We start from the raw sequence: 11,200 nt of genomic DNA, 5'->3' as shown, positions 1-11,200 counted from the left end.
ACCTCCAAACAACCAGAAAAAAGCCAAGAGTAGATGTGTGACTCAAATTAGTAGAGTTTTAGCCTTGAGGGCAAGGGGTGAGAATGTGAGGCTCTGAGTTCAAGCCTCAGTACTGGCAAAAATACAAACATACATACATACATGGATGCATGCATACATATATAATAGGTTGTCAGGTATAGTTGGTCATGCCTACAAACACAGCTGTTCCAGAGTTTGAGATTGAAGAGATTGTTGTTTGAGGCCAGCTTGGGCAAAAGCTAGTGAGAGCCTGTCAACTAATAAACTACAGGTGATAGTATAGATCTGTCATCCTAGATACACAGGAGATGTAAATAGATCATAGTCTTGTGTTGAACCTGGGTAACTGCAGTCGAAATCAGGACACGGGGGATGCAAGGCGAGTGAACCAATGCATACTTTATTCCAAGAGGGCCAGGGTTTATATAGGGTTAGAAACCAATTTTACAATTACAGGGTAAAAGATCAATACAGCATGACATTTGTCTCAAATACAAAAGTGGAGGAAATTTCCTACTGTGAGGGCAGGAACTTGGTACAAATGCCTTTCTAATTACAGGAGGTAGTGACTACAAAGATTGTTGATATCAAAACAAGGAACTGTATACAACTGAGGTAGTACTATAATTATCTCCTAGCTACTATCTCATCAAACTTGACTTCTCCAAATACTTGTGAAAATAACAGTGAGGAGACTTTCCTGTTTATAGTGAGAATCTAACACTAAAGGCAGCTGGTCAAGCAAGTCTCCCTAAGGAGACTTGCTAAGCAGGGGGAAAAGGAGATAACAACAGGTGGCTTCCTTTAGCCCGCAAACACCAGAAACTCCTTACTGGGAATGTGTTCCCAAGGGCCTATTAGTGTGCTAATGAGGCATCGGAGTAACCGTGCCCGGGCTAAATTTTTCCACTGGTTGGAGACTTTAATTCTCCAACAGTCTTGCTGGCCCTAGACAAAAATGTGAGGTTCTATCTGAACAGTAGAGCAAAAGGACTAGAGTATGTGGCTCAGGTGGTAGGCCATCTGCCTTGCAAGCGTGGGTTAAAACCCCAATACTGCTTCTCCCCAAAGAAAAAGATGTAGACTTTCTGGAAGCTTTATGTAAATTTAAACATCAGTATGAGGAACACAAAAATATGTGTATGTATTTTTTTTTTGTTTTTTGCCAGTCATGGGCCTTGGACTCGGGGCCTGAGCACTGTCCCTGGCTTCTTTTTGCTCAAGGCTAGCACTCTACCACTTGAGCCACAGCGCCACTTCCGTCTTTTTCTGTGTATGTGGTGCTAAGGAATCGAACCCAAGATTTCATGTATATGAGGCAAGCACTTTACCACTAGGCCATATTCCTAGCCCATAGCTTCTTGGTAGGCTCACAGGCCTGTACCACCCATGCTTGGCTCAGTAAATGTATTTAAATAATATGGCAAATGTCAGAGCAGTAATATTTGAAGCTATATAGAATACTATATATGAGTATAAAGAAAAAATGTCTAACAGATTTGGAAAAATTAGTTCTGAATAGAGTCAGAAAGGATAAACAGAAGTCTCCTGAGCTCAGGAAGGTATAGAGCAAAAGTATATCAGGTCAAGGGCACAAACAGTATGAAAAGTTAGGAAAATAGAAGTATTTCATTATGATTTGTGAGTATGTCGTGTTCTGGGGAAGCACAATGAGACTGGAAGAAGTGGGAGACCAGGCCATGAGTTAGTCACCCTTTAAAGCCTGAAAGTATCCAAAATTTAAAAGCACATAAGAGCCAGAGGAAGTAGCACCCATCTACAATCCCAGAAATCCCAAGTCTTTGGGAAGGTAGAGAGTTGAGGTCCAACCTGCGGCGTATAGTGAGTGCAATGACAGTCTGAGTTACATGTGAGATCCTGTCTCAAAACAACCACTAGAAAATGATTAGTTGCTTTAGTCATATTAGAAACTGTTATTTATTGAGTAAATGTTTCATTTGGCACTTTGTTCTACATTTGGTAGTGTTTTCTTCTTTAGTTTCTCCACAAAGGTTTATTGTAATTTTTTTATATCCATCTTGCAAGTAGGAACAAAGGTTTAGAGAGGCTTAGTAATTTGTCCAATGCAATAAATAGAACTTTGGATTCATAATATAGGATATAGTATGTACATCAATAGTTTGCACATATGGTGTGTGGTCAATGCATTGCTTATCATCACTATTTTGTTTGTTTTTGTTTGTTTTTGCCAGTCCTGGGGCTTGAACTCAGGGCCTGGGCATTGTCCCTGGCTTCTTTTTGCTCAAGGCTAGCACTCTGCCAATTGAGCTACAGCACCACTTCTGGCTTTTTCTATATACGTGGTGCTGAGGAGTCGAACCCAGGGCTTCATGTATACGAGACAAGCACTTTACCACTAGACCATATTCCGAGCCCTATCATTACTATTTTGTAAAATAGGGTATACAGATTGGCTAACAGGAGAAAATTTAAATCAACATTTTGTCATGCAGCTCACCTCTTTATATTTTGGTGACTTAAAATATATAGGAATATTTAAAACCTATTTTAACAAAACATGTATTTTCTTCTCTTGCAGCGTTTCTGTAGTGTCTTATGCTTTCTGTCATAGGATATGTAACTGCATTTTGAATGAGTGGAGTCAACTGCTTTTCCTGATGTTAGGACTCACTACTGTGCTGACTAAATTAGTTTTATATTTGTTTTTCTCTGCTAAATAAGTGGCACTTAAGCCACTTAGGGTCTTGCTAGGTAGCCTAGCTGGCCTCAAACTTGCTGTCCTCAAGCAGCTTCCCAAAGTGCTAGGATTATAAGTGCCACCCCATTCAGCTAAATGATTTGGCCTTTTCTAAAAGAAGTTTAATAAACTTACTCTCTACCTCACCTTTCTGTTTCTCTTTCAACCCCTCCCCCACATTAAGAGACTAATGAACCCTCTTGTACCTCAGACCTACCATTCCACTAATAACAAATCAACCTTTCATCTAATCTTCCCAGTTATTTGAAGTCAAGCCAGGCATTACATTCTAATTGTAATGTTCGGCCTTTTTTCATTGAAATTCTAATTTATTCTTTTTTTTAAGAAAAAGTATTCTCTTTTCTAATAGAAATGCTTTTAAAGTATATAACTATACCTTTAAAAAGTGAATGCATTCCTTAATAAATAGTAAGCATTTCATCAGGCTGTAATGCTCCCCAAATTTCTAATAATTTCTTATGTTGTTTATTTGGGTAAGGTTTATATGTTGCATATGTTGATGTATATTTTTTAAGACTCGAGCCACATCTGCACTTGAGCCACATATGCATTCCTCTTGTTTTAATTAGGAGTTTCCCTCTATGTTCTGTTTTCCCTCACATTGTTTGTTTGTTGATCCTTCCTTCCTTCCTTCCTTCCTTCCTTCCTTCCTTCCTTCCTTCCTTCCTTCCTTCCTTCCTTCCTTCCTTCTTCTCTTCCTCCCTTCCTCCCTTCCTCCCTTCCTCCCTTCCTCCCTTCCTCCCTTCCTCCCTTCCTCCCTTCCTCCCTTCCTCCCTTCCTCCCTTCCTCCCTTCCTCCCTTCCTCCCTTCCTCCCTTCCTCCCGCCAGTCCTGGGGCTTGGACTCAGGGCCTGAGCACTGTCCCTGGCTTCTTTTTTTTTTTTTTTTTTTTTTCCTCTTTCTCAAGTCTAGCACTCTGCCACTTGAGCCACAGCGCCACTTCTGGCCATTTTCTGTACATGTGGTGCTGGGGAATTGAACCCAGGGCTTCATGTATGGGAGACAAGCACTCTTGCCACTAGGCCATATTCCTAGCCCTGTTTGTTGATTTTCTTTTGAGCTGGTTGTCACTTTAAATTCTCCAACTGTCTTTACAAATAAGCATTCTCAACCAGCCTTTTATGAAAATAATTAGGGTGAATTTTTTAAATTGAGGCATAACTTACACATACTTAAATGAACAGATCTTATGTGTTTGCTTGAGTCGTTATACTTTATATGTAGCACTGTATCCACCAGTGTGTTTTATTTTCTGTTGTGATCTGTTTGTTTTTTGTTGTTTTTTTTTCTAAATTTTTTTTTGGGGGGGGGGGCAGTCCTGGGTCTTGGACTCAGGGCCTGAGCACTGTCCCTGGCTTCTTTTGCTCAAGGATAGCACTCTGTCTCTTGAGCCACAGCGCCACTTCTGGCCATTTTCTATATATGTGGTGCTGGGGAATGGAACCCTGGCTTCAAGGATATGAGGCAAGCACTCTTGCCACTAGGCCATATTCCCAGCCCTTGTTGTTGTTGTTTCTTTAAATCAGTCGTGGGGCTTGAACTCAGCCTGAGCTCTGTCCCTGAGCTCTTCAGCTCAAGACTAGTGTTCTACCATGTTGAGTCACAGTGCCACTTCTGGTTTTCTGGTTGTTAATTGGAAATAAAAGTCCCATGAACTTTTCTGTCCCGGCTGGCTTTGAACTCGTATCTTAGCCTCCTGAGTAGCTAGGATTACAGGCGTGAGCCACTGGTACCTGGCTTGTTTTTGTAATGGGAAACAAAAGGAGAAATTATGTCTTTTTTAGGCTCTCTCATTTAGAATAACTTAAAGCAACAACGAGAAATTTTCTTTTAGAAACATAAATTAAGAACCAAGCATGTTGGCTTGTGCCTACAATCATAACTACTTAGAAGTCTGAGGTCAGAAAATTGCAGGTTGGAGGGCAGCTTTGGCTAAAAGTTTCCAAGACCTCATCTCAATAGAAAAAGATGGTGTGGTCGTGTGTACCTACAGCAGGTAGTGTAAATAGGAGGATTGTGGTCCAAGCCAATCTAGACAAAATGTGAGAGTCCATGTAAAAACTAAGCAGAATAAAAAAGGAGATGCTGCTCAAGTGGTATAGTTTCTGTTTAATGAGCATGGCTCTTGAGTTCGAATTCTGGTTTGCCTCCCCCTTCCTCCCCCCAAAACCAGATGACCATGGATATCTATATCTATAACATATTAATAGGGAGTTTGCCTATTATGTGAGGGGTCCTGGGTTCAAACCAAACAAAGTTCTCATGAGGACATAAATGAAAAAAAAAATGAACCTTTTTACTTTTCAGCATCAGATGGCTAAATTAAGCAAACTAAGGTTTTGGAAATTTCTTCTTCATAGCTGACAAATATATGTTCCATGTTTAGAGCCAAACCTCAGAAGTTTAAATATTCTGTATTAGAATATATACATTGGCAAAACTGTCCTTGTTGCTTATTCCTTGAATTGCATGCAGCCCTCCCCATGTCCTCAACCTTGTCTCAATTTCAAGCAGCCGACTTCTAAATTCTCTAAAATTGAGAATTGAATGGTGTTAACTGCAGTTGAATCACATAGATTTGTTGTATGATATTTGACAAACATTTGCCAAATTGGTTATGTTTGCTTTGTCCATGATATGTAGTTGTTGTATTTTACTTTGAGAAAATTTTGTCGATTGGCTGTGTTTTGTTAGACCTAGTGTGTTGATTTTAATTTGACAGGCCAGTAGTTACTAAGTTACTAAGAATTAGTAGTGGCTATGCTGTGTTAGCAGTCTTCTTTATCCCTCTGGTAACAGCCATTTGTGGACTGTTTAGGCTAGGAAACAGAATTAGACTTCTTGTGATTTGTCCAAGACAATACATCTAGTAACTGTTAAGAACAAGGATCTAAACCCTAGACTTTCACTCCAGCACTGTTAAAAAAGTTTTCATTGAAGTATGCCAGTATGCCATCATGAAGATTAAATGAAACCTAAGCAATATCAATTCTTACATAGTTCTTGCATCTTAGATACAAAGGTCTACTTAGTGCATGAAAAAAGATACCTTTTGAAGCAAAGTTATATCAAACTTGACTGTGAGAAAGTTTCTTGGATGAAAAAAATATGTATAGTCTCAAGTTGTTTTGAGAAAAAAATTTAGCTAAAAACTTAGTAAAGGTAATTTAAATGCCCACGGTGATTGTAATATAACATGAAATTGATATTACTGCTTTTTAAAGGCAATTAATAGAAAAATAGCCTATCAGATTGTCTTTATATAATTGAAGAAGTATGGCTTTTTTAAAACTTGAAGTTTCTTAAATTTCTAGTTTTTTTTTTTTAAAGTGAAAAATCTGCTTTTCATTTTGTGGAAAATGGATTTATTTAGAAGTTTTTCCTAAAATAACTTAATATAAATTTATTTTTAAAGAGGTACCTTCCTTTATGCCTTTAAAACTTACTTATATTCAGATCTATGTGATTCAATTGCATTTCTTAATTGAAGGACTTCTATGTTTACTGTTCAAACCATGGACATTTGTTAGTTGGAATTACTTTTAATCACTTGAATTTTACTTTTTTTGTGTGTGGGGGGGGAATACTCTTCAGCTTGTAAATAGATTTTGGGTTTTAAATTTTTTTTTTTTTGTCACCAACTAAGATCCCACTCCCATCATCACAAAATACTGCATTGCTTAAGGAAACAAGTTTCTTTTAAACTTATCATGACATATCAAATTTTCAGTTACTTTTTTCTAGCTGTCATTGAACTTTTGTATTTTTAGAGGAAATAGCAGAAAAAAGATTTTTCAAATATCAAAAGGCCTTTTGGAAAGGCCTTTTTATCTCAAGTTGGTTGGGTAAGACGAATGGAACAATTAGTTAAGCTCATTCCTTCTGTACTTATTCAAAGCTCCTCGTTTTAACCTCTGGTTCAGTCCCATCTTACTAGATTTAAGTGGCTTTTGTTTTTTTTTTTTTTTTTCATGCAGGTTCTGCTCATTAATCACCACGAGTGTGGATCTGAAGAAGAGTTTATTACCTCTTTTTTTGAGTATGTTTAACTTCAGATACACACAACGTAGCCTCTCCTTCCCTATTAGATTCTTAGAAGGTAGTTATATATTTTTTATAGTGTTCTTCCTTGTGGCTTTGTTAGTGTGATCAATAAGAATAAAGAATATTCCTTTCATAATGGGCTACTGCATGCAAATCAGTTCATTTAAAACCTCCTGGAGGTCTTGGCATGCCAAACATAAAACTATTGAGTGTTTGTCTGTGGAGGTAACCATGTTCCAAAGAAATCTAAGAATTGAATTCTTTTATCAAGTATCTGGGAGAGTTATCCTGTAGCTTCTGGGAATCACTGACTTTAAGGGGTTTACTGTTGGTGTGTGACTGTCAGAATTCTTTTAAAATGGGAAATGATAATTAGACAATTTTGTGATATTAGGTATCTGAATGATGAATAGAAATTAGCTTGCATTTCACCTTATTGTAGGCTTTACAAAACAGATGATTTCTCATAGCTTATTAACTTTAATGAACATTATTTTGTTTGCAATTCTTAGACAAATACATGTACATTTTCTCTTGTACATGATGTAATAAAGTATGCTATATAAAATTATTCCTTTCATACCTAGGGTTGGAAAAAAGAAAGAATTCTGGCTGAATATCCCGATGGCAGGATAATAATGGTTCTTCCTGAAGACCCAAAGTATGCCCTGAAAAAGGTAAATTTCCAGTGACGTTTTATATAGAGTTGATGATTATTTCCAGATAATGTTAAGAAGATAATACCTTTCTAGATGAGCACATTTAAACACTAGTTGGAAACAAGAAATAAGCACTTAAAGAATACCCACAACCAGCTGTGGCCTGCATTTATAATCTTAGCACTTAGGCTGAGGCAGGAGGATAATTCAACTACCCTGCATAGTGAGTTTGAGACTATCCCGTGCTACACAGTGAGACCCTGTCCTATATGAATATAATGTAAAAAACTTAAAATTTCCTCTTAATCTAGTTTCAGCCAGGTTATTTATTTATTTATTTGCCAGTTCTGGGCCTTGAACTCAAGGCCCTGAGCACTGCCCTGGCTTCTTTTTGCTCAAGGCTAGCACTCTGCCACTTGAGCCACAGTGCCCTTTTTGGCCTTTTCTTCTCCCCTCCCCTCCCCTCCCCTCCCCTCCCCTCCCCTCCCCTCCCCTCCCCTCCCCTCCCCTCCCTTCCCCTCCCCTCCCCTCCCCTCCCCTCCCCTCCCCCATCTACCACTCTACCATCTTTTTTTTTTTTTTTTTGGCCCAAGTGTTGGGATTACAGGCATGCACCATGTGCAGTGATTTTTAACTGGAAGGTAACTAATTTCTAAGTGCCTAAGTGCCTTCACTTTCAGTACTAATAAGAGTTTGAGATCATCATATTTAATATGGACCAGTTCCAGGATGGTTGGATGTCATGTTAATAGTTTGGGTTCAAGCCCCTGCTCCTTGTTTGTGTAGATTCTACTATCTATATGGGAGAATTATATAATCTTTGAGTTATTTTTCCATGTGTTAGATGAGGGCTATCAGCCTCCAAGGGTTTTTGGATTTAAATGAACAAACTGGCTTTGTATAATATCTAGCTCATAAATGGTTAAAAGGAAATAAACTTTAATTTTTTCCTTTTGTATCCTTTTTTGTGTGTATGCTGGTCCTGGGGCTTGAACTCAGCACTGTCCCTGAGCTTTTGTGCTCACAGATGGCATTTTACCACTTGATCCACACCCCCACTTTCAGCTTTTTGGTAGTTAGGAGACAATGATCTCATGAACTTTCCTGCCCCAGGCTGGCTTTGAAACATGATCCTCATATCTCAGCCTCCTAAATAGCTAGGATTCTAGGCATGAGCCAGCACCCAACTGTGTTTATTTTTATTTTACTGATGAGATGGTGATTAAGGTTTGGAAAGAAAAGGTGGCTTGCCTGGCTAACGATTCCAGTGATGTTCTAGCTAATTCACAGCCCATGATACTCCTAATAGAAGCTTTAGCATTCTTGTTAGCTAGTATAGGGACTCTTACCTCTCATTTCTTAGAGTGCTGGGCGTGGTGTCAAGGTGTCCAGCTCTTCTGTCCATTACTCTCCACCTCACTTTGTAGGTGGTCTGCACAGCTTAACAATTATTGATCAGTGGACACTCTATAAGAATTCATTTTAGAATACTCTGCTTGGAAAAATATATAATTCTCATATGTACAATGCTTTCATTGTTAAAAAATTATTCTTTATTTGGCAGGTCGACGAGATTAGAGAGATGGTTGATAATGATTTAGGTTTTCAGCAGGCCCCACTAATGTGCTATTCCAGAACTAAAACACTTCTCTTTATATCTAATGACAAAAAAGTAGTTGGTTGCCTAATTGCTGAACATATCCAGTGGGTAAGTAACTTTTATGGAGTGTTTGTAGGTAGTTTAAGGCACTGACATATTCACGTGTGATCTTGAATAGTATATAATCCTGATGCATTTTTCTACATTTTAGGTTAGGAACAGTGTGCAGGATTATGCACATATTGTGTGGGTTTCTGGGGTGGATGGAGTGGAGAGTGGTACTGGGATTGGCATTCACGGTCTCCTGCTTGATTAGCTTACTTGCTCAGTTGGTGGCACCACTGCCATTTGAGCCAGGCCTCTAGCCCTGCCTTTTGCTGGATATTTTAGAGACGGAATCTCAGACTTTTGTGGCTTTGAATCTTATTTATTTATTTATTTATTTTTGGTGCCAGTACTAGGGCTTGAATGCCATCCGTGGCTTTCTCACTCTACCACTTGAGTGACAGCTCCAGTTCTGGCTTTTTTTTTTTTTTTTTTGAAAACTGGAGAAAAAGAGCCTCATGAACTTTCCTGCCTGGGCTGGCATTTGAACAACAATCCTCAAGATCTCAACCTCCTGAGTAGCAAGGATTACAGATGTGTACCATTGGTGCCTGGCCTTCCCCTTTACTTTTTTTTTTTTTTTTTTTTGCCGGTCATGGGGTTTGAACTCAGGGCCTAGGCACTGTCCCTAAGCTTCTTTTGTTGAAGGCTAGCACTATACCACTTGGGCCACAGCACCACTTCTGGCTTTTTTCTATTTATGTGGTACTGAGGAATCAAATCCAGGGCTTCATGCATGCTAGGTGAGCACTCTACCACTGAGCCATCTTCCCACCCCCCGGTGTCTGGCTGGCCTTTTGTGTGATTCACTACCAAAGTAGAGTTGTACTTACAGAGCAATTAGTTTCTCTAATTCTGTAGAATCAAAAATACTGTTGAAGTTTGTTTAGGAAGTTTTAATGTTGGATATGAGCATAATCTCTCAGTTGGTCGTTCAGCATTTGAATAAATCAATAGTAGCTAGACCCAAAGGGCAAAATGTGGCCTGTTTCTGTAAATGAAATTTTACTGTGCTGTACTATGGCTGATTTTATATTACAAAGCAAGAGGTGAGTACTCAAAGAGAGATCAAGTGGGCTGTGATACCTAAAATGTTTACTATATGAGGATTTATTTTTCTGGCACTTTCTGTTTATGTGGTACTGAGGAACCAGACCCAGAGCTTCATGCCTGCTAGGCAAGCAGGCACTCTACCGCTAAGTCATTTTCCCAGCCCTTATTTTTATTTTTTATAGTATGAGGTTTAATTTTTTTTTCCTGCTAGGTGGCATTCTAACCACGTGAGCCATGCCCCCATCCCTTTTGTTTTACCTATTTTTAGACAGAAGCTTGTGCTTTTGCCCAGATGGCCTTGGGCTGTGGTCCGTGCCTTTACTTGATCAGCAGAGGATTACAGGAGTGTACCACTATTTCATCTTTTCTTTGAAATAGGGTTTCAGTAATTTTTTTCTACCTGGACTGGTCTTGAACTGCACTTCTCTGTCTCCTGAGTAGCTAGGATGACATTTGGGCCACTGTGCTTGGCCTAGCAAGGCCTTTATACCATGTTTTTCTACTCTGAATAGATCACTTTCTTTGTTTGGTTGAGTTATAGATGTATTTGGCTGTGTCTTTAGAGGTATGAATAAAAACTGGAATGTGTTCATATTATGAGTGTTATGTAGTTCTTAAGACCAACCTAAGCAAACAGGAGCTTTTTGACTCAGTAATGATTTTCACTTGAAAATCTTTTTTTTTTTTTTTTTGCCAGTCCTGGGGTTTGAACTCAGGGCCTGAGCACTGTCCTTGGCGGCTGCTGCTTCTTTTTTTTTTTTTTTTGCTCAAGGCTAGCAGTCTACCACTTGAGCCAAAGCACAGGAATCTCCAGACTAAGATGGGGTCTCATGGGGCCTCAACCTTTTTCCTGGGTCAGCCTCAAACTATGATCGATCCTCTTGATCTTCATCTCTTGAGTAGCTGTGATAACATATGAGCCACTGTGCATAGATAAACCATGTGTTTAAATTTTCCTGTTTTACTTAATTTCAAAAAT

At 38.9% G+C, this 11,200-nt stretch overlaps 1 protein-coding gene across 6 annotated transcripts in view; it reads left to right on the top strand.

Annotated features, from left to right (window-relative positions):
- Esco1 (establishment of sister chromatid cohesion N-acetyltransferase 1) overlaps positions 1-11,200 on the top strand; it is an 83,212-nt gene that overhangs the window by 66,234 nt on the left and 5,778 nt on the right. For 4 of the 6 annotated variants that reach the window (XM_048363123.1, XM_048363120.1, XM_048363121.1 and 1 more), the window contains 2 exons: positions 7,392-7,481; positions 9,028-9,171. In XM_048363123.1, the coding sequence (XP_048219080.1) occupies positions 7,392-7,481; positions 9,028-9,171 (234 nt within the window). Of the gene's footprint in view, positions 1-6,737; positions 6,860-7,391; positions 7,482-9,027; positions 9,172-11,200 lie in introns of those variants that run through there. The other 2 variants (XM_048363124.1, XR_007213355.1) reach the window with 2 other exon arrangements.

The sequence above is a fragment of the Perognathus longimembris genome, chromosome 15, assembly GCF_023159225.1.
Source record: "Perognathus longimembris pacificus isolate PPM17 chromosome 15, ASM2315922v1, whole genome shotgun sequence".
NCBI lineage: Eukaryota > Metazoa > Chordata > Mammalia > Rodentia > Heteromyidae > Perognathus > Perognathus longimembris.
This window is presented reverse-complemented; position numbering and strand designations above follow the sequence as displayed.